This window comes from Mizuhopecten yessoensis, unplaced genomic scaffold (assembly GCF_002113885.1).
Source record: "Mizuhopecten yessoensis strain PY_sf001 unplaced genomic scaffold, ASM211388v2 scaffold716229, whole genome shotgun sequence".
Lineage (NCBI taxonomy): Eukaryota > Metazoa > Mollusca > Bivalvia > Pectinida > Pectinidae > Mizuhopecten > Mizuhopecten yessoensis.
Window position 1 is genome coordinate 174,019 of NW_018480012.1, and position 25,812 is coordinate 199,830.

General features: G+C 34.1%; 1 protein-coding gene across 1 annotated transcript; it reads left to right on the plus strand.

Annotated features, from left to right (window-relative positions):
* The first annotated feature begins 287 nt into the window (after positions 1 to 287).
* LOC110442220 (thyroid transcription factor 1-like) lies at positions 288 to 7,066 on the plus strand. The gene is made up of 2 exons (XM_021485712.1): positions 288 to 908; positions 5,418 to 7,066. Exons 1-2 carry the CDS (start codon positions 587 to 589, stop codon positions 6,215 to 6,217), a joined length of 1,122 nt encoding a protein of 373 aa, XP_021341387.1. The 5' UTR covers positions 288 to 586; the 3' UTR covers positions 6,218 to 7,066.
* The last annotated feature ends 18,746 nt before the right edge of the window (positions 7,067 to 25,812 follow it).

The window sequence follows — 25,812 nt, forward strand, 5'->3', positions numbered from 1 at the left end:
CTGTATACGATACCACTATATCCCTATAATCAGTTGGTCTGGTTATGTTTCTATTGTGTTAGGCGCTGAATGCACCACTTGGCCTAACTCCGCCTACGTTAAGGATTTAAAATCTCTGGTAGCGTTTGACACGGGTTATGATAGGCTGTCGGGCTGTAAACTATAATAATGAGTTTAAGACAGTATACAGGTGAACAAAGTTGATTAACATGTCACGCAGGTAAATAGTACCCCGATCAGCGTGTGCTCTACCCTGCAAAGCAGTGACGGCTGTCAGAGATCTCCGGGGGTGCGGCAGTTGGGAGGTGATACAGTGACAGTAACAGAAATATCATCGTATTTATTGACGAAACGCTTGTCTCCTCCCCTTTAATCGGAAAGGTGGGACTTAGCGATTGTATGTCAATAGTGAGCGCCGCCTTGCGCATGCGCAAACTATCTTTGAATCATAATTTGTTAAGAATGAAAGGTACACAATCGCTATGATGTGTTTGACCGACGAGATTGGTCCTTCACACAATAAAGTAGCTCTGAAGGGCTTGCAAAAACCCAAAGTGGAAGTCAGAATTACGTCTTGACATACGTTATGTCCCTCAGTCCACGGCCGCACACAACACCGTTTTCAGTAACAGACATTCTAAGTCCTATCGAAGAGACTTACAAGAGGACCACTATTGAGGCGAACATCCCTCCGCTTACCCCTTACAGGAACCACACCCAACACCCAACCCATCAGATGGGCAGCATGAGTGCCACCAACCCCTACCACACGGGATATGTGCCTCCCCTGTCCCATCACACACCCAGCTTCCCGCCCCAGTACTGCAATGCCCCGGACTTTGGATATGGGGACCCTCGGACTACCAGTGCCTCTTGGTACGGCAACAACAGGGATGCTGGCTTCACACGTAAGTACCAATAATTAAGGGTCATTGTACGTGGTATAGAGCATCCACGGAATATCACCGTGTGTAATATTGCCACAGCAATGGTACTTAGGATCGGCTAAGAACGGTTTGCCTCACTCGAGTGCAACCAAGATGAAACGTTTTAAGAAAGTTAGAGAGTTGTCGACAAGCTTTAATGCCAGATAAAAGTGCTTTGAATAGGGCAATATGAACGAAAAATATTGAGATTCAATAACTCTTGGAGACTTGCTTGGAACCTAAATTGTCTTGTTTGAAAGTCGGGCCTTCTATGACAAGTGCTTTTTCGAGTATGTTTTTCTCTCCAGCTCTGTCCAAAGCCAATATATATTAAACTCCGTTTGACAGTTTATATTCTGGAAACTCCTCTAGTTTTATCGGAGACATATTTTATCAGAGTTGTTCAAACAAAGGCGCGATATGTTATCATCAGATAGGGCCGCCATGTGATTTTATATTTATTATGATCTTATTTTAAACGGATATGGGCTTAAGTTGACCACTTAAAGTCCGCTCCAGATTATAAACTACAGACACTAAACATTGCAACACAGTTTTTAAATAGGCGATAATGTAATTTTTATCAGTCTTTAACAGTAAATTATGACCGCCTACTTATACCGAGAAAAACATATACATGTATAAACACAGTTACTATCTCTCTATATCCTCTTAACACTTCCACCTGGCCAGTAAACTCTGTCGGGATAGACCGAGCCGAATTTTAAAATATCTAACGTTTAGTTTTCCTATTTGTATTAACATACTTGAAATAGACTGGGTAAAGGCTTACAATATTTATATCTTAACTGTTGTGGTTTTTACCTGGGTAAGCACATGTGTCTAGTGTCCGCTTGACCAGCTAAATCCTCGCCTGGAGTATCGGAAGTGTCCGAAGGATTGTAACTTGTTATTACAATCAGTACAATACCGAGACGTACCGCATTTTTGTATTCGTTAAAACTAATTGGTCAAGTTATTGTAATTACGCGGTTTTATATCGATCTATTAAAAGAAAATATCTGAACATATTTTATTTTAATATTATGTAAATGGCAGAGCAATGTGTATTGTACTCGTTAGGGTATATATTCCACATGGACATTATAAGAAACGCATGTATGGTGACCATACGGCAGTAGCCTGCATCTGATAGGTTAATACCAAACACAACATATATTTATACACTGGATAATAAACAAAATGGTACAGAGCATAATAGCAATCGGCATATACAGATAATACCAGTTATTTGCTCCCCAACAAGGAATATTTTTTATGAAGCATTGAGACCGTGTTAACGCTGTAATATATCTATACCCAGTATGGCTAAATAAATTCAGAAATATTAGAAATGTTCAAGTGTTTCCTAAAACCTCCGTAATGATAATTGGAGTGGCGGATATATAAAACCACAGCCTAAGTCTCGGGTTAAAAACCGATAAATAGTATCATTAGCGAGACATCCAGCAAAATAAATATCTAATATTTATAACTTAAAATCAAAATATTTTAATGCCGCTGTTAAAATTGAGAAGTCGCCAACTTACAAAAAGCATTGGTGTGAAAATGATTTTATAAAATCCAGAAATAAATTGACATAGTTGTTTCGACGGTTTAATGTTCATTAGATCTCTTGTCCCTGGAACTTTATAATCTATTTGAAATCGAGATCAGATAGACCTCGTGTTCAGGAGATGAATATAACCAGATACACCCTATCTTTTTCCCTTTCCCCAAAAACATATACACTATTTTTACAATATGTATTGAGGAGAGGACTCTATCAGAGACGTATAATACGTCTCTGACTCTATTAAGTTCAGAGACGTATAAAGCCATGTTCTATACGTCTCTGATTAAGTTGTAATAACTTGTTGTCCGATCCATTTGTATATTTGTACAATAAAATATGTTTAAATCCTAGTTATTTATTTTAACGGAACAATAAATGATAATAATTATAAAATCATTTTTCTTTTCATTTAAAACTAAGCTAGTTTCTGTAAAACATTTTGATTTTAAACAGATTATCATCACTATTATTATTTAATAAAATAAAATTAAAAAATGCTTCTAGTATTAGCAAAAACCCCTAAAACCTTATGCATGATCTGACACGCTCCTAAAAACTGTCCGTTTTTATCTTTCCTGGGACAGGGAATACAATAGCACGTGCGTGACCTTTATATTCTTAAATTCCTTTATATAAAGTATGGATTTTTTTCTCTCGTAATAAAATTATTTTCCGTTTCGACTTTAATAACTCCTATTGATAAACCCAGCTGGGCGATTGATTTCAATATCATAGACTTGTTTAGGTACAGAATCGTTTGGAATTGGAACCGAATAAAATCTTTATATTTAATATTGACATGCGTTCTACCCGGTGTTAACAGTGCACTGCCACAGACTCCATATTTAAACAGAGAAGGTATATGTTGAATTAGTGTGATCGGCCGACAGGTATAGTGTTACAACTGTTAGCAGTTCTGTGTCAATAGTGCTCGTTTTTACACCCGGTTTGAAACGAATGTACGTATCGGATGTAACACCACCGCGGTACTGGTGCACGATCACATCAAACAAAACTAATCAACTTGAATTTATTCAAGCGATATGATGATACTTTTGGATTAAAATAATATTAATATTAGGACTATTACATGGTGTATTAGCGATGTTCTGGAAGTTATATAATTATTTAAAGATACCAGTTCTGATCTGTTTTATTCAGTCAATGGCTGATAACAATTACAAACATTTCCGCACATGTACTGCTGCTAATTTTATTTAATTCTTCTGTATATGTTTTTTTTTACAAAAAGATGACAATATGTATTTACGAAAATTGATGAAATTATTGTCATAACTAACTACATTACAAGCAGTTGTTATACATTGACATTACCATTTGGTCTGAACATTCCTGTTCTATAACAGTTTGTAGTATCGTATTTTGTAAATTAGTGTGTCAACCGAATTTGGAAATTGCGTGACGAATATAACAATTTTTCGCTGATAGAAGCCAGGATATTTTACTTTACACAACCCATTTTAAATATATCTCAAACACCCTATTAAATTAAGCGGATGTTTTTACTTTTTATACGATACAAGATAATTTCGTAATCTTGAATTTTGGCATTATTGTGACTTTGCTTTTAAAATGTTCTGAGTCCGATTTATATTTACATCATTTTCTGCAGGATACATACAATAAATACGTCGAATGTATAGTAGATCGACAATAAATAAATAATAGTAAATATTTTACTAACGTGTCACACCTTTCAGTACATGCATGTATCAGCAAGTACTTTATACAAAGTTAAAAAACTATGTCCGGCCAGTGTTGACCTATGAGATTTTGTGGGCAATCTTTTTCTGCGAAAAGGGTTTATTATCAGATTTTGGTCAATATCTAAAACTGTTGCGCAGAATATATGGTGAAACTATTCAAACCGATAGGATATGGAATAAATACAGAATTATAACAAAATAAAGTGACAAGATAGTCGGCCGTCCTTTAGTACACTATACGGAGAGTGTACCGTCACCATCGTTATAAGTATACATAACAACTGCATGTAAACGTTTGGAACTGACCATTGAAAAATCACACCGGATTCATTTCTTTACCATCTAAAGTAGAACGTAACTGATGTTTTTGACATAATAATTTCTATTTAATATAAAATAAGTCTATATATCATATTTAAAAAAAATATCAAAAATATCAAGGCAAATTTACACACAATATATTATTACAAAGTGATTCGAAGAGATGTTTGCATGAGTGAAAGAAAATCATTAGGTAAAACAAATTGATTTAAGCTGCATTTAGCTGAATAAAAAGCTGCTTTATGTGAACGCTTTATGTAGATAATTCGAAAGAGGGGGTTAAACGTTTATATAGTGATAATTGCAATCACCTGCGGTCACTTCAGATTTTCATATTTGAACTTTTAAAAAAAAAGAGAATAATAACGATTAAAAGTTGGTTTTTCTTATCTGCCTATAACAGGAACAATGCAACTTTGTTTTTCTGATTCTTCCATTTTATTTGTTTGTACCAAATATACATAAAAAAAGAAATATAAAAAAATGTTAAGGATCCTTGTTCCACTGACGGAAACAGTAGCTTAAAAAGGGGCATGACTATATCTTTGTTAAATAATTGCTGAAAAGAAAGTCACATCATGCAGTAATTCTTTTGAAAAAAAATCGAAATAAACAACAACAGTGTGCCGAATGTGAAAATGCAACGGGCAAGACCAAGATTTAAACCCTGCATCTCCGATTATTTTACTGTCGTTGATATATTCTAAAAGAAATAAGGGGAAACTACGATGGAATTCTTTAGTGTTCTGCCTGCATGCAGGGATCCTTAAACCATGTTTCAATAAAGCAGGCATAACATGACGTTATATAATGTGAAGGACGTGGTGTAGGAGAGATAATACAACAGTCGATTTTTATATATTCCAGTGTCCAGACTCATCAATGGCCCCAGCTCGTGCGCCATGTCTCCGATGTCATCCGGGATGAACATGAACCACGTAAACATGTCTGCCCTTGGTGGGTTTGAGCACACCAAGCCCCAAGGGATACAGTTTCCTATCACTCAGCGACGCAAGAGACGAGTACTGTTCTCACAGGCTCAGGTCTACGAACTAGAGAGACGGTTCAAACAACAGAAATACCTGTCGGCTCCGGAACGTGAACATCTGGCCAGTATGATCAACTTGACCCCAACACAGGTGAAAATTTGGTTCCAGAATCACCGCTACAAGTGTAAACGTCAAGTGAAGGATAAAGACAAGCCCGACTCGCAGTCCCCCGCCAGCTCCCCCTCCGCGTCATCGCAACAGTCCTCCCCTGGACAACAGTCTCAGAACTCTCATCCCACACAGTCCTCGCCCAGACGGGTGGCAGTGCCCGTCCTAATCAAGGACGGCAAATCGTGTTCCAGTTCCGGTGACACACAAACCACAACGCACGCACAGCAGTCCTCACAGCAAAGTTCGATGGCAACAACGCGAATTAGTGCTTCATCTCAGGGAACAACTTCCGGTGGACATCATTCAACGTCACATCATAGTTCAAACTCCAAATCCATGCAGAACTCTCATTCACTAAACACACCGCCTTTATCGGCCCACTGTGGACCAAACTCTCATCCAACTCTCAACGGAGGCATTCATCAAAACTTGCATTATCAACCTTCCGGTATGACCGGAAGTACTTTGGGTTCATCTCCGTATATTCTAAATGGGAGGACATGGTGATGGAACTCTTCGTAATATCCTGGAATGAATTCTACATTTCTGATTTTGGAAACTTGAGAACAAATACTGGCTACTTGTGCTATTTCAAGATTTGTTCGAGAATCGGAGGGATTTTTGTAATCTATTTGGTATATGTGGATGTTTCCGAATTAAAAACACTATTTGTGAAGGTTTCGAATGGTGTGCACATGGCAGCTGACGTGAACAGGAGCTCGTAAACTAGTGTCGTAAATGTGTAAATCCGTCGGACCTAGCACAGTCCCTCTAAATAAATTTGCTTTTGGCTAATAAATTCCTGTCGATCTCAATAAACATTTATTGCTGTTATAAATATATGTGGATGTTTGTTAGTCGGCGTGTAAAACATGGCTCATTCTCAGGTGTTACGGCAGAGTTCCGTGTACTGACGATGTGTGCTTGGGCTATGGCATGGTATGTCAACGAGAACCAGTATTTTAACGATGGACTGGGACTACGAACAAATATAATTATGTTTATAAATTGGACGTGTTTCCATTTAAACCAGAATCGAACGCACCTATTGCAAGTTTGCGACTCTGGTGTGACCGAACCAGTCCGCATCCGTGCTGGCGCAGCTCTGTGCTAGAACGTTCGTCACGTCATCGTGACTCTTGCATCTGCTTTGATTCCGTACCTGTTGAATGAAAGGTTTACACACAGCAAGGTTAAAGGTCATTTGAATCCTCAGTATGTTTTGTCTTATCTTAACTTATAAAAGAAAACGCATTTTTTCTGTTGATGTCTTTGTGTATATTTGAGCGCCATATTCTATGTATGTATGTTTCTACAACTCTTCTAATTAAATATTGTAGTTAAACTAAAGATTGAATTTTGTCATTGTTTCATTAATAGGTAACACTAGCACGTAATCTGGAACTACATCAACTGCATGCTCAATGAAAGTCAGAACATCAGAATTCGCTACAAAAGATACATAGTGCGTTTTCTATTTGATAAAGCTATTGTTGAAGTTTCCAGAACAACGCCTGTAAGGTGCAGTGTTGTCGTAGGACCAGATTATGTGCTGTTATGTTGATTGAATCGGAGAACGTACCTTGTTAATTAAATGAAGGATAACTTGACCGTACAGAATCCTACCTAATCTTACAGAGTATTAGCAATGTGTGAAGTCAGATGTATAAATTAAAGAAACGTAATTGGCGTTGAGTTTGAAATGGAATACAACATATCAACTCCACTCTTGCTGTATGAATAAAGGCAGAATATTTTATTACTATTTTTAATTTCCTCCAAATAAAGATTACAACGTATGGTAATAAAACGGACATACATTTAAAGTTATTATGATAATTACAATGTATGGTAATAAAACGGACATACATTTAAAGGAATTATGATAATTACAATGTATGGTAATAAAACGGACATACATTTAAAGTTATTATGATAATTACAATGTATGGTAATAACAACGCAGACGACAATATGAAAACACGAACTTTTATCATTAATTCATAGTCGCAGTTTAACATCACACAAAACCAGGATAAATGTATATTCAGTCCTTCATAGATATCAACAAAACTGAGGGTATATCCAAGTCAGTAGATGTTCAGAATTTTTCTCAAAATCATATTACTGTAAGGAGAATAAGTAAAGACAGAAGTCAAAACAAAACCTGTTATAATTTTACACTGAGTATTGCTTTTTTACTGTTTTCGTTATCTTTAGTCCCCTCCCTTAAAGTTTACGATAGCATTGAAAGGAAGTCCAACTCACGCTTGTTACAGGATATGTGTTTACTCATCTCGATGACTGAATTTTGTACTAAAATACTACATGATAGCGTTAGTAAATAACTTTATACATATCACACATTAAAATTAACTAGGTATGCTAACTAATTTGTGCGCAGGGAAAACTATACTAGGTAGACAGGTATTGATGGATTCAATTTTCATGATTCAAGTTATTTGAAATGATTTTTCTTGATGGATACCATGGCCGGTTATATTTCACCGAGTACGGGATACTAGTTATACCTTAAGTAGAAATGACTACCAGTCATAGTTCACAGAGGGTTGAACATTAGCTATATTTGATATAGCATTAATACCAGTCATAGTTCACAGAGGGTTGAACATTAGCTATATTTGATATAGCATTAATACCAGTTATAGTTCACAGAGGGTTGAACATTAGCTATATTTGATATAGCATTAATACCAGTTATATTTCAAGGAGGAGTGAATATCAGCTATATTTGATATAGCATTAATACCAGTTATAGTTCACAGAGGGTTGAACATTAGCTATATTTGATATAGCATTAATACTAGTTATATTTCACGGAGGAGTGAATATCAGCTATATTTTATCTAGCAATTAATATCAGTTATAGTTCACAGAGGGATGAATATCAGTAATATTCCATGTTGCATTTAATACCAATTATAGTTAATGGCGGGTTGAACATCAGCTTTATTTGATCTAGCAATTTATACTAGTTATAGTTCACCTGGTTGGGTGAATACTTTGATGCTATTTGTGAATATTTATCTCCGGAGTTTAAAGATAACTGTTTATCAATCTACCATTCAGTTGTATACAAACTACACACTTTTGTATCAATATTACAACCGGTATCATGAGTTTATATTTTAAAGATAAGTAGGGTATCCAATCATGGGAGAAACAAAATACATATGTATATGTATGATTCTAAGAGGTAGAGGTTATTTAATCAAATTATACATATCATTGTTGAAAGATTGTCGTTCACTTTTGTCTATAGTTTACTACATTGTATAAGTGATAAATCCAGTTTAACTTTTAAAAAAGTGGTGTTACAAAGGGTGTTGGCGATATATTGTCGAGAAAAAGGATTTTAAGAAAAAATGGGAGAAGGACATTAATTAAACTATGTTGACGATAAAAGAGATGGCAAATAAAACGACGGGGTATTATATCAAGATTTTACTGTATAATGGATAACGTGCAAATAACAGTTACTGAATGACCCCCCTTGTGACGTCACCGTTTTCATCATGACAACTGATTCCCAGTTCTAAGAACTTAACGAACTGATGTTAGGAGAGTGAAATAACCCAATAAAATATATCTGCTCTTTGGAAATGTAAATGTTAGTAATAAAAGTTTTAACAAACAGTATTATGGTCCTGTAACACGGGTTGTTATTGCTGAAAAAATAACATGAAAACCGGGATTTATTAAGTTTGTCAGCAATAGAAAGGCGGGGTTTGGAGGACAACACCATTCGTTAAAACAGTCACTGCTTACTTGCTAACTACGTCTCGGAAACTCATTTAAAATTATATTTGTGAAGAGATAAACCCACGAACTGGAACACAATGAAATCGCAAGTACCAGCAGCCTGTCGCAATTTTTTTTGCGACTGTAGCTTATAAGGGGAAGCACACATTAAAGGCATGTGACCGTTGGGATATATTTCTTAACTTTATCTTTTCCGTCATGCTTCAGATTTTTCTGTTAATGCGAAGCAAATCTCTTGATGCTTTCGTTAATCTTTTATACATTCCTAAATATTAATTCATTTTAAGATCTTGGTTTCTTGGAAGGAGACGCCAGCCATGCTGCCCCGAAAGACTGTTGGTTCCATCAAAGCAAACGTAAAAAGCATCGAAAGCAAAATGTTATAAAAATGTAATTTGTTTTTAAAAAATGTTATTATATACAAGAAAACTTGTCATTTTAATTTTGAATTAACCCCAATTATACGTTGTGATATTAATGATGTGATTCCGAAAGCATTATTGATACTTAGTTAATTAATATTTCTTGATATTGAAAACTGTGTGCCAGTTTGATCATTTAGACGTACAGATATATTAACACTGGCTTAACTTGACTATTATCACCACTAAAACGCGTTCGTGGGCAGATTTCAGACGAATGAGTCAATCCTTTAGAACCTTTGTTTATGAACTATTTTTCTGAAAAATACTGGAGACACCGTGGGGATATCAATTAGCCTATTTTTCCTCCCCGTAAATCAGATGGATTGTGGGTGCGACATAAACATTAGCGGCGTGTTCTTGCTCTATCTGTTGTATCGGGTACATACGAAAACTCTGACTTCAACACTGCCGTATGACTAGTCATCTTTACTATGTCTATTACTGCGATGTCGGAACATATGAATGTATTTTCCTTATAATACATATATACCTGTAAGGGATCCGATTGGAAATAAGCCTTCCCTGGCTTTGATGGGTTATCCCAGGTAAAGATCAACATGACATTTGATATCAAATTTCTAAACTACTTATTATATACCAACTGCTCTGTTAGTGTATGCCTTTTACCTGCATAATAATAATTATTATATTGAAAGTACAGGTCCAATTTTATTGTAATAACACAGAACTTTAACCAGAGTAGATATGTAGGATGTTTCGGCAATATTTATGTAAAGCAGCATCCTTAATTCATTTAAAACAGTTGTGATTTTAAAAGAAGGGTATACACAAGACACACCGTTTAAAAATATTCCAAGGTTCATCTTATCTCAGCTATCTGTACTTAATATTTAACCAAATATAGAAAAGGCAGAAGGTGGGTAGGCATGTATTTACCTGGGCAGATAAAACAATGAAATATTATTCACACAGATTTAGATGGGATACGGCTTTGGTCGAACGGAATGGAGGGCAAAGTTTATCTGAACAGACGACAGAGCGTGTATGGCCATTGAAGTCTGATGATCCCGCTGGCCAACTATTTTGGCAGAAGTCAGTACACGGAGGGATCAGGCGGCAGAATATATAATCCCTACTGTCACTGTAATCGTTTTATTTGCACCCAAAATGTCCCCCGGTTTTATCCGGGGATATGATAATTCATAGACTGTCATCGGTATAACTCCATTAATATAATCTAAGTTAAACTTGTTTATACAACAACGATATCCAGCTCTACTCGAGCTAGATTCGTGTAAATCCCCAAAGCTTGCAGACGATAAGTAATAGCTTCCCCCATAACGGCCGTGAGTTCAGATTGCCCTGTCCGCCATGTTGCCTGAAGACTGTTACCTGGAGTGGCTGAAGTCGTGATTACGAGATGTTTACAATAATAATGTAAGATCCCTGTTTGTTGTGTCCGGCTGTCTGTGAGTCGAGAGCCTGGGTGGGGACTGTGATATAACTAGACATCACTAGTCACCTAAATTGCATTTATACAACAAGTACCCTTTCCCGTTGAACGTATCGCGTAACAATTCTTAACGCTGTAGAGATATTAGCAATTCTTACCATATCCACTTCAACAGGAAACCCTTTCAGACCATTCCCGAGTTTGTCTATTTCAAATTCTCGACACGATTCAAACATCACGGAATCACGTACGTTACCATGGCAATCGTCGTTAATTTTTCCCGTTGACAAATTCAAATTTCATTTTCGATTTTATGTAGATGTATAAAGACACTAATTCACAACATTTAATTGCTGCTTATAAGATATCTAGGTCATTCATCATTACTTCTGTAAGAACCTAAGTACCCGTCATAAAAGACTCATCACTCATAAAGTGGATGATTGAGACATCCTTTAGTTGACAACAATATGGAACAAGTTCTTACCTAGATATATATTTTTGGGTGGAATATTTCATTAGTAGTGATAATTTTAACGGACGAATTTCTTGTCGTCTATATTGAACATATATCTGTATACCTGTATATGCAAATATAAAAGAATAATTGGCGTGTTATGGAAAAGAGTCAAGTCATCCAACAAAACTCGACCTTACCCTTTTAAATTTACATACGATTATAGCTTGCGATATCACAGGGTTAGCAATGTCTTTGGATTAAACATTATTAAGAAAATGTTCTTAAGACCATTTAACAAAAAAATCACTGACATCTTAATCATTCATCAGTCCTTTAATATGAATGTTTCTCACAGACTTGCTTCGGATCAATGTGAACGCTTTTCATTTGGTATGCCTGTAGCCCGCCCCGCGATCTGGAATACACCACGCCATAGTGCTTCCTCGCTTTAATTAACACGGTACGTATAATACACTCCTACAGTGTTTTGAAATAAATCGACACAGGTAAAAAAACTCAGCTCGATAATGATGAGGTATTTTCCTACAGTGAAACACCTGTGCTTCAATAAGCTCTTTGTCACTACCCCCATTTATTTACCGATTAAATACTTTCTTTTTCATTTGAAGGAAGACATCTAATGTTTCCATTTACAACGTTTGTGTCTTGGTGTACAATGCGTATATGGACCCCTTGCCTGGTGTTTTGTACCCCACTACTCAGTAAGCACGCCCCTTCTTTATGCGTACACCTCGAACAACATGTATAATACAACACTCGCCAAAATACGATATTATCATCCAAATATTTGACTTCAATCGCAGAGCGAGTTCCAGCCCCTCCCCACCAAATTAACGAGCCCCTGGCTGTATGTATGTGATTTGGGGATCCCTAATCACTGGTGTAATTCCCCACAACGTTGTACTCTTATAAAATCTGGGTGGAACTGAGATATTTCCTAAAGTGCTCAAGTTTTCAATTAAAGATATATGATTATCTTATTACACTTTGTCAGTAGTTAACTAAAGTTTCGGTTTCTCTAGCACGTTGCCACGTGTCCGAATTGTTACCTTAATTCACATGAATTAAGTGTTCGTGTTATTGGTTTAAAGGTTACACAAATAATTATGATTGAACAATTTTCCCAGGCTCACAGAGTAACAAACGTTTTTTTAGAATAATTCTAAATCTCAAAGTCATAATTTATTTTCAAGGACAATATTTCACCAAACATTAAATGAAATAGTAAAACATTCAAGAATTTATGTTAAGAAAAAAATGCCTCTTCATTTGAAATCGTGGATAATTGCAAATAATCTAGAACATTTGAGTAAAGTTATGTTTAAGAGTATTGAAAGTTCTTCTAGTTAAGAAGTTTTATGATACCTGGGTCTTTTAATTCATGAATAACAGAAATATCATGAAAGGGCTATTTCATAGCAATCACCAGTATTAGTTGTCTATTTGTAAGCAAATATTCACGTTAAAACGTTTAAGTTAAACCTTTCCATTAGAAAATCATTATGCAAAAAAGAAAATTTATGGAAAAGGAGACGTCGACGTTGTGAATAGAACCTGCAATTATTCAGGTATATTAATAATTAATATTTAGTTATTCAGGTATATTAATAATTAATATTTAGTTATTCAGGTATATTAATAATTAATATTTAGTTATTCAGGTATATTAATAATTAATATTTAGTTATTCAGGTATATTAATAATTAATATTTAGTTATTCAGGTATATTAATAATTAATATTTAGTTATTCAGGTATATTAATAATTAATATTTAGTTATTCAGGTATATTAATAATTAATATTTGATTTGTTCGGTTTTCTGCATCGACTTACGTAATCTTTGTGAATAGATTCTTCCTTACTACATATTGGTTTTGCAATAAATCAAAATTATTCCAGGATAGTACAAGTAACCACTACTATAAACGCTCTATAGAGTTACCACTACTATAAACGCTCTATAGAGTTACCACTACTATAAACGCTCTATAGAGTTACCACTACTATAAACGCTCTATAGAGTAACTACTACTATAAACGCTCTACAGAGTTACCACTACTATAAACGCTCTATAGAGTTACCAAAACAACATATCCTTGTTTAACCTTGCTGTTAACTTTCATTTAATACCGTAACAGTCTCACCTAAGATGTGTTTGGTACTGGTAAACGCTGGTTGAAATGAAAGTTCACATACACCAGTAACAAGTCTCTCTCATTACGTATAACCACACACACACCTGTAACACAGGTACGACATCGCCAATATTGCATTAGTACATTAGGAAGTCAGTTTTTTTTCTAAATGTTCCATTTCAGAAGGTTGACAAATTCTGAAATAAACATCTTATTTCACTTGTGGCATTTTTTGTTCGAAACTGTTTCAATTTACTGAATTAATCCACAAATGAAAATCAACAACAGTATAGGTACAATCTACTCTCATTGGTTGATATACAATGGATTTTGTACATTTTATCTCACATTAGTTTATATTCATATGCCATATTTTATAATCGTCATGGGTACTGTAATGTTTTCTTTAGCAAATTCAATACAAGAAGTATTTTGTAGAGGTTTTCAAGAAATAAATGCATTACTTGTATTTGACACAAGTAACAAACGCAATATTGTAAATGGGGACTTTCCATATAGACATTAATTTGGCGTTTTTCTAGGATTCGAAATGAAACAATTTTGTACATTTTTCACCGTCAAGTTGTTTGGAGGGTTGGAAACAATTAAATAAACGTGTATGCATGGTACACACACAAAGAAGCCCCATGCCTATGAAAACAATATGATTACGAAGAAGATGTATGAAAATATAAGCGATGGTTCGATAGATGAATTAATAGATTGGAAGCATAAGATCAAAGCATCTTTCCATGTCATTAATTTCGTCTTTAATTTTGTTTTGTCGATCAAGGAGGAAGATGTAATCAAAATTATGAAATAGTAATACGGTGTCTTCTTGTGAGTCTTCACTGGCATGTGCTAGGCTTCTACTTCCTGTAGCTCTTCTCAAAAGAGGTAGCATTTGTACGTCAGATGAATATCCGGTGATGTGGAGCAATACCAGGCGGTGATATGTATCGTACTGTAATGACACTTTACTGTTTGGCGATAGAACAAATACAAAAAGATAAAGTAAATTCGCGATTCTTAACGTACAATTGACCCGATTTAGATGCATTCAAATTTAGGATTATTACTTTGAAAATGTATAAATTGATACACCGTTTAAATTAAATATTTATCCTCATATAATTTATGTTTGCTCATAGGAAAAAAACATTGTAATATTTGCAGACGCAAATTAAACACAGTGCCTTGTTTACCCAAGCCGCTGTTCTCGTAAGTATTAGAAATGTTTAACGCCTGTCTATTGAAAGGAGCAGTAAACTAAAGGGGTCTCATTGATTTTGCCGAATAAAACATAACGGTATCACCATTGACTATGTAGTGTTCCTTCATTATGTTTTTTTTCATTCAAAATAAGTGAGAAAAAATATACAACAATATTCAATACATCCAATAGAGAAAGGTGTTCATAATGAACATTTTGGATCAATTACCAGTTTGTCAGCTTGTCGGTTTCACCAAATGTCAATTCTCCTCGCACCTGTTCCGGATTAAATGGCTTACACAGCTTGTGGCGAATTGGACGAAATTCTTCTACCGTCTTACAGTATAACAGCCTCACTCTGTATTGTTTGACATTCAATAAATATATATGTTCAGCTTTTCTCTTCAAGTTTAATTGAAGGCTAAATACTCTCATTTGTTGGGAGATATCAACAAACAAAGCGCCCCGTCGATAACCCTTCACGCAGGCAGTTTAGCTAAGTCGAGCGTTTTCAAGTTGTCGGCGATAGGCACGAAGAGAAATACAGTTGGAATCGACACAGGGCAAAAGAACAAGGACTCGACGCTAAGGTAAACCCTTAGAGTAAGAGATCTCCGTCTGAATTGGTACTTAATATACGATCCTAAAGGCTTGATTTTTACTGATTAGGTGTGTATATGTATCTTTTTGATCCGGCTGAAAGCTTGCCGGGCGCTGTTGACTTTCCATATAAGTATATGTAGATTTTATTAAATGCCCAATTCGTTTATCACTTTGATGTTCAAAATAGGAAGAAGTTCTGATAACCAAACAAAGAACGATGTTTGAAGAACAGGATTGATAAATATAAACCGTGAAAAGGAGAAATTGAAAATAAGAAACAAGCCGAACTTAATGTCCTTTACAGGTGTTTCTAATTACTTATGTATTTGCACTGGACTTTCACAGGGAGGACACATACAACGACATGTTTTAAGAAGATACATAACGTGATAGTTCTGTCATGACAAAGGGTTAGAATTTCACTGACAGCTACATTCACGAAACCATACTTTACATTTTGCCCATTCCGAATGACATATATAATAAAGATTTCATTACTTCTATTCAAAGAAGTAAATATTAAATTCCCCTTTCTATAAATAAATAACCAAACCTATTGAAATGACGCAAACACAAACGGATGGATTGCGGCATTAAAAAACCCATATACTTTTATAGTCGAAGCTGCAGATAAATGACTAATACAAACACAGATTATACTCTACCTTTGTTAAAAAATACATGGCATTTGTTATGTATAAATTATATAGTATATACTACTTCTTGAAATGAGATCTGTTTATTAATAGTATGTACTACTTGTGATGACATCTGTTTATATATAGTGTAAACTCCTTGTGATGACATGTGTTTATATATTGTAAACACTATATGATATGACATGTGTCTATATATAGTAAACACTATATGATATGACATTTGTCTATATATAGTATACACTATATGATATGACATCTGTCTATATATAGTATACACTTTATAAGAGGACATCTGTCTATATATAGTAAACACTATATGATATGACATGTGTCTATATATAGTATACACTATATGATATGACATGTGTCTATATATAGTATGCACTATATGATATGACATGTGTCTATATATAGTATACACTTTATAAGAGGAGATAAGTTTATATGTCGTATTTACTTTTTGTGATGTTATCTGTTAATACACAGTTATATACTAGTATACTACGTATCAATTGCTTATGTATGTGTTTATATTATACATACAATTGTCTAAACATTCCCTTCTATTTTTTTCCAAAGACATAGAGCATCAGTTATGGATTATCTTTATTTTAATCTATATGTTATCAATCGATCAAGCTATTTATCCAATTTAGTATCACAATTATAAAACAACACATCAAACATGTCCAGTGGCATATTTTTAAACACATTGCAATGTATTTTTTTCAATAGAAAATAATGTATTTCGTTTAAATGCGATTTGATAAGTAAGTAATTAACATTTCCCCATTGAAGTAGGTACATTGCAATATGTATATATATATATATATATATGTAACTGGACATGTTGGATAGCCTTTTACAGAGGTTTAGCCCTCACATAGACATGTCTGGTTTATTATGTTGTTACCAGTGAAACATAAGTTTCTGCGCCAATTTTTTTTTTAAATTTCCGGTGTAAAGATTTTATTTTTGTTTTTATATATTTTTTTCGTTATTGAATTAGCCATTGACGACCCGAACTGACCTTTTAGCAACAAGACCATTTGATGTTTAAATAACATGCGTGCTTCTTACGTTCATCGTTCTTAATGAATGACAATAATATTTCTAGATGATAAATCTCGATTTTATTTCTTATTATGAAATTTAGTTATATTTCTTAACGAATTTTTGTTCAGTTTCTTTGGACCTGTGAACGACAATGACTAATTAAAAGTCGTATTGATTAAGCGACAAGGAAACCTTTCATTTATTTAATCCTGAATAAGACTTACGAAACGTTCACTGTGACTCATGAAATAACATCTGTGGTGGCAGAATAATCTATCATATGATATAAGTCCCTAGTGGACTGACAACCGCATCAGGCAAGATTTATATACACAAATATTCAATTTGAACTAATTATACACGTGTTACATTTCGTTTTCATCTGATGAGATATGTTCATTCTTACTTTTAGTTTTATATAAGCTGGTGTTGTATGCTAATAATTATCTAAAACATATATAGGACGGTTCATAAATGTGAAATACTATTTATAACTATTATCATGTAATGTAGAAAAATATTTGAAAAGCAATCTATAAATATATGACCATAATTTATAACGTTTATTAAGTTATTATTTCTAATCATTATTAATGAAATTTAATTACCCTCAACCAATGATTCATACATTTTGAATTGGTAACCAATGATTTGAAATCCAGAAACAATAGAAAGTTGTACATCATACAATAAGCATGATTTCTAGTCATTTGAACCATATAGTTCATTATTTCCCCACATAGTATACTTGTATATTATTGAAGAAACGCGTGTATGTTAATCTGATGTGGTTCACATTTTAGCTTACCTATAATTCAAATATAAACGAGGTATATTTATATATTCCCTATCCTCAAACAAAAAGATACCTAAACGTCACCTTGTAATAGTCAAACATTATTGTTTACAACAAAATGCACTATTTTGAAAATAATAACTTTTTGTCGATGATTTTATATAAAGAAAATGGTATTTAATATTCTTGTAAAATCGTCGCAAAACAACTGAACTAAAATCTAATCTATCAATGAACGTAACTACTTTTATTTGACAATGAACGGCATTTTGCTGTAATTTATTTTTACAATAACGCTATTTTTATAACATTCAATATCCATACGCTAACTACATCAAAGTAACGAGGAGTTTGGACAAATTTCGTGACAAACATCCCCTGACCAGATATGTCCGTCACAAGTCGTGTACCAGCGGTCGGACTGACCAATGTTAACAAAACCAGGATTTACTGGGAATATTGAGCCGAACGTCAAACAAGAAACAGGTAGGTTATATTCACAGTACTGTAGTCCTGGATGTACCTGATGGACGGACAGTGGTAAGGGTGTGTGTATACACTACATACACAACAAATCTATACAAACTGACCACGATTGTCAGAGTGTCAACCGACAGAATGGGTCCGGAGAAATCGGCTAATGCTATTGACCACAGGAGTTTGACATCCTGAGTAGGTGTGGAACGGATATTTGTTCAGGAACCTTAAACCACACATCAAATATATTACATTTATAGTGTATTTATCTACAGACCATAAGGTAACGTCACTAATTGGGACGTCATTTTACGTTTTATTTATGATGAAATCGCAACCTTTCAAATCTTTTCTGCAAATTAACAAAAATCTGTGATGCAGCTCTTCGAAGAAATGAAAGATTCAACTATTCTCACTGTCCTAGATGTGTTGCGTTATATTACAACTTTTTCCTGAACTTTCAGGAACTTTGATATTATAGCTATAATACATTTATCAGGCTTAAAAACATGTTCACGTTCATTATTCTATTTGTAATAGAATTTCTACGTCCATTATTATTTTGTATGCATACATTTTATTTGAGATCAGTTGAAAAGTGCCTTCATTTATTTGTGGAATACTGTATATAATTCGAGATAATTAAAAGGAGAACACGTGTTAATTTGGTAAATAAAAAGGTTGCTATATACTTGTATACATATGTAACTAACATTAGTATAATTTTAACGGGTTTTTCTTTTTGTTTTACATTAAATATGATTATATACACACACAGTAGCAAATATGAAACAATATTAAAAAGGTTACTGAAGTTGTTTGGTATTTCAAATGAAATTTTCAACTGAGGCCCTTACAGCACTTATTGACAGAGCAAATGTTCGGTCAAATCTTCTGACGTGTTCGTCTTGTCTTAAACACAAACAATTTTGAATTTGCCAATGGCAAAATTAGCTGTAATAATGGCGATATTTATACATACTCCAGGGAGTATTTCCAATGAATGTGTTCCAGTTCTTTGGCTTTGTTTCCCGTCGTGGAGTGCCGAGTTATTAGAGAAGATCTGGAAGTTCACGTCCGATCAGCTACGGCTCCCTGGGCTATCCCAGTCAATATCATCAATAACGCAATCAATATCCTTCCACCGACGTTGATGGGAAAGTTTTCTTTTGTTGACATAGACTATTTTGATTCAATCCTTCTCCCAATCGTTCACATTGTCAATTGAATTGCAGCAAAATATGCCATTGTCCTATTTTCCAAAGCGTGAAAAGTAAATACCGAGGTTCAGTATCTGCTCCCTCTTGAAAATCCTGGTAATCTACGCACTGCACACACACTGACAATAGCTACCGGCGTTCGCCTAGCTTCGCAGGGACTTCCTCTCAATAATGAACATGTTGATTTAAATTTCTCCCATAAAAGATGTAAAGAAAATGATATTTTATTTAGTGATCATATAAACACAATTGTGTCCAATAACTGTCTTTGTGCAATGACAAGGCGTTTTTTACTGGGAGATGTATAGTAAAGTTTTATCGACAAAATCCTCAAACTGTTTCAAAAAGACGGAACATGGTTATATGAGTTCATTATGGGGATTAATGGATTCAGTCAATTATTCTAGTTCTCCATTATAAGCGTCTGTGTATAATGAGTGATAATGGCCGGGTTAGATGTACGTGTTGATATGTAGTAGTTTAGTGGTCATTCGATACTGCCATTACGTGTGTACATACATAATGTCAGTAGCCTTTTGATAGTGTTAAGTGTGAAAAGTTACCACGTATATTAGTCTATGATGATATACTCAGCGTTAACGAGGTACAGGCGACATTAGAAGGACTTTGAGTCTCATTGACGTGATATTTAACTACAATACAGTAACAAGCAGCTGTCAGAGATGAGTTAACGTCACCAAGTATCTATCTTATCGTGATTAAGAAGTCAATCATACACTTGAATATCTACATAAATGAAACACTTTAATAATATATTTACAACTGTTATACTTCAACAGAATTACTTGAAATTATTACATAGCCTCAATTGACATGCACAAGTATATTTAATAATGAGTTAAATTCGCATATTTATTTTTGAAATGGGTGCAAAATAGATTAATGATATGTAATGTACCAATCATTAGATTGACAGGTAATTAAAGCATAGCTTTGATTGTTCGTGAATTTATACCTAATTACTTACCTTATAAGTACATAAGTGTTCAGAACTTGATACGGTGCAATCATTTCACAGACAACATTTCAGAATTGGTAAATCAAATAAAACCATTTTTCAAAAGTTTGAAAATTAATCGGTTTTCTGTATCGTAATGATATTGACCTTAATTGTTCTTTGATTTATTTTCATCTCGATTACCGCCCAGGCCACTTGATATAATACAATCTCATTATCGGCGGACTTATCTTGTTCCAGGCTTGTACACATTACTTCAAGAATGTTTTGTCTGAACATTTCTGTCCTGAGTATAATATGTACTTAAATTGCAAATTGATGGAGTACAATCGTTGTGTCACAGTATAAGGGAACGTAACGAGGAGTTAAAAAACAACGGGAACAGTTAAAAGGTAATACAATGCTTCGAAAATGAGGTTAAACACATTTCATAGAAATTATAAAAAAGTTAGTTTTTTAAACACTTCGATGAAATCGTAAAGCAATTTTAAATATAAAGGCGTTTATGCGAGTAGAATTAATTATTTTCCGTATTATTTTCATTTTGTTGATCAGGAAAATAAATTTGACGTTTAATTTATCATTTGAACATCAACACAAAAGAAATAAACAAATGGCAATCATTTACAATAAAGACATCAACAAAAACAAACATTTACAACAATAAAAACAACATAAGAGAAAATGGTATCAAAACAGAAACATTTACATTATTGAATAAAAATTAAATTAACAACGACGGGTTTAAAAATGTGATCATAAAAAAGGCAAAAACAATATGGATTGTTACCAAGTTTCTATTATTTCCATTTAATACACTACACAAAAGACTATGTTCATGATTAATCTTTCGTGGAAAGTTTAACAAAACTGCGAATTTAAAATAATTGATAACGTCACCTTGGTATTGTACGGCTAAAGATAGACTAAACTGTACTTTTATATAAGCAGAACTTTCCTAGAAATACCAACGTTATTACACTTGTATGTGCCTGATGTTAGTGATAGCCAGCATTCTCACTTAATCTACAGAAGGTTTGACAACGGAAATTTATACGATTAGTATTTCTTTTACAGAAGCATAGCATTGTATGGTATGATTGCCAGTACGTTTCGGTCAGTTGTAGAGGTTTTGTTTACCTGATTACAAATTGCCAAAAATATAAGTCTTTGATTTCAGCTCGTTACTGAACATGTGGGCATTTACGCGGGTCGGTATTTGTTATAAAATTATATTCTTGGGTGGTTATTTCACACACAGAAAGAGGGAAAAACGTTAAAAACAAATCTAACATGCATTATAACACAATGTCCTAAAATTATTTTCTTCTCAAAACTAAAACACATATACACTGTAAATCATCTAAAACTCTTTCAGGATATGGACCTCTTTATCTTAAAAGAAGTTTCAACTGTGTAAGGCAGGATTGTAGAATTTCTAATTATGTGCGCTACACACTCTATATTAGTGTTTGCATTTCGATTTGTTACTGTTTGGATGAAAAATGCAATAAATTTGACTGTTTTTCTAAACACACACACGTCTCCTCTTGAGAACATAAAACCCTATAGTCATAGCTACATCAATTTTTATGATCTCAAATATACATTGTATATTCTATTATCGACATCAGGCGGATAAAGCTTTGTAAGGGTGAAACGGTACCCGATATAATAATGACATGGAGTTCAGCACAACCTAAGGTTGGATTTCAATAAACACCGATGCGTAAGTGTTTCTTTGATGTATTTGTCACATTGAATTAAAAAGAAAAACCAACAACATGAATTCAATGTTTTTAAATGTCTGTGCATACATTCTCATTGAGGGTATCAAACACGACGAAACAAAGATGCATGGTTCATTATCATTGTTATTTTGTAGAACTGAAGATCGTAAGTAGGAACATCCCAACCACAGACAGCCCGATAAATTATTTTTTGTATATTCTTAACTATGTATATGAATGAGCATATTAAAATATAAATATATATGTAAACAAATATTGGCTTAGTCATTTTTATTTATAAACAATGTAATAAAAAAATATAGAGATCAATTATGATTAGTTTTATAGATCTTCAACGATATCTGTGAATGTCTTAGGGCTTGACAGCAGACATTCTTGACTACGAAATCATACCTTGTTGTGATGACGTTTGGACATCCTTCAAAAGTCCCCGCATAGACATAGAGCATTTTATATGATTCCATAATTGACTTCAACTATTTTATATTTCTGTTTTGCATACTTTATATAATTCGATACTTTATTTATAATCTCTCATGTAAATGACATTTAACCCGGATAAATATATTTTAGCATTGGCCTACTTTCAGTTGACATTCATGGGCAAAATGAATACCAACTGGGCAGAGACAAATCCAACATAAAGCGCCTTTGTTCAGTTGGCATTCATATTGCTATGAATGCCAACCGAAAACAGTTCAATACTTATATTAACCATTTTTGGAATCAGTTTACAACTCAACAATTAGTTACGACGTCATAGTAATGATGAAGTCAATAATCGGCTAGTGACATTAATAGCCAAAAGTAATGCCAAATTAATGTGGTGCGTTATATAGTGACGATGCCATACGATGGTTGATATATGTATTTACAACGGGTGTACTATGATTTATTTGCTAACTACTGAAAGTTTACAGCGAATTCATCGATAACGTTCGCAGTCACAGACAACAATGTTTTCAGTAGAATCCGTAACATCACCTGTATTAAGTATTTAAGGACATATCACCAGGGCCATGTTTAGTAAGCTGTATTACCTGTTCTAACGTAATAAACTACAAACGTCGCTTAATTGCAAATTTGCATGAACTGTGTTTAATCTGCGAGGTTCTTCTTTACCTTTCATTACATTTGCACATTTAACACGTGTGGAGTGTTTGTTTCATTGACAAACATAGCTATCTGTGTCCTTGAGATTAAAAACACAAGTTACACTCTCGCTGCGTTCCTTAAATTGTGTGTGTGAATGTGCTTCGTGGACAACTATCTGGGAGAGGGCTTGTATAGGCTTTGCCTGTTACCCACTTCCCATTAAATCTGATTGATTTGATAAAATATTGTGAAATGAAAAACAACTATCTATATATTATGTAAATTTATATGCCAACGTATTAGAGGTATGTTTCAGATGGTAACGCACCTTCGGAAAAATAAGTACTTAACACGTCCTATTAATTTGCACTAAGGTCAATGCCATTTAAACTGTCACTCGGGAGTGTGGATATTTACCAGGAACACTTACTAGAAATACAAAGTAAGGGGACACCTGTTCAAAATATAGGGTGTCAATGTAGAAAATCAAACAAAGAAAACGTTTTACTGGAATTGATGGCCATTTCTTCCATTGAGAACTTATCATTGGTACTAAGACAAAAAATAACGAAAGGTATTTAAATAGTTACGAAATCTTTGAAATACAGCGAAAAGGGGGCTATACAACACTGTATCAGGCTATAAACCACAATTGTTGTCTACAACAGAAACATTATTTTTAAACAAGTAGTTTATATAAACCGTGCCGAAATTACAAAATTACGGCGAACCTCGGGGTCGGATAGTCTACCAGCAGAGACATTGATAGGTTAGCACTCACTAGCAATAGTTACTGGTACTACGAAATAAATAATAATAATAATAAAATACAATATTTATATAGCGCCCTACATAATTTGTAAAATTACTCTAAAACGCTTTCCAACATATGGATATTATAGTATTACTTATAATTGTTAAACAGAAAAGGCTTACAATCACCATTATACATTACGCAAGAAGATAGTCAATACAGGGTGGTATGTACATGACGTCTGTGCAAAGAGTTTTTATGTCCTTCTTGAATTTGGCCAGTGCCATTTCTCCGACCGCAGTGATCGTTACGGCTGAAACAGGGTAACAAGCTCCTGTAGGTACTGGGAAAATGTCTAGAGAGGTCTACTGTATCACACCATTTATAACTTAACAAATTACAACTTTAGTCTGAAACAGGTGATTTATTCTGAAATGAGTATTTTGAGAAGATGTTCCGTTGGGTGCCTTGTATGTGTACACCAAATTTTGTACTGCGACCTGTATCGTACAGGTGATAGTAAATAGAGAAGCGCCTGATTAAAATTTAGTCGGTCAATGCATAAAGTTATACAAAGTAAAGAATCTACTGCACCATTTCGTCCATTTGTGATTCATTGGTGGTACTAAACGTCAGACGATTATAATCCATGTATAAACTATTCTAAACAGCACTTCATAATGTTACAACTTTTGGCAACTGCAGATAATTTATTATTTTAATCTTATATATCTTGTAAATTATGCCGGAATAAATTCAGTAAAAGACTAAGGCTAAACTAGGGAGCATGGACTAATTGCTAGAAACAACAAAATAATGAAACACTTAAATATTCATTTTGTCACTGCAGAAATCCTAACAAAAGTAACATTTTACAGCACGACATGTCCATTCGGTCCATTTAGGAGTTATCACAGTAGTAGTAAGATAAACAGAAAGGAAAAAACGTTCATAGAATGTTCCGAAACATGCAGAATACAGTGGAAAGGATAAGGATACTAGAATTAACGACTTGACAATGGTACACTGTAACGTCTTTGATATCGGCATCGTTGACGCTCATTTCCTTCGTTATAACAGTTTCAAGATTTTTTAGATGAATGATTGATAGTGGCCAATGGCTTATGTAGCCAGTGTTTTCTACCTAAGAGATTTAAATCTACGCTATAGAAATTATACGATAATTATCATAACCGAACTCCCAACACTGAGATGTGAGAATTTGCCATTATTGAATACTTGTTTAATGTGTGCTAGA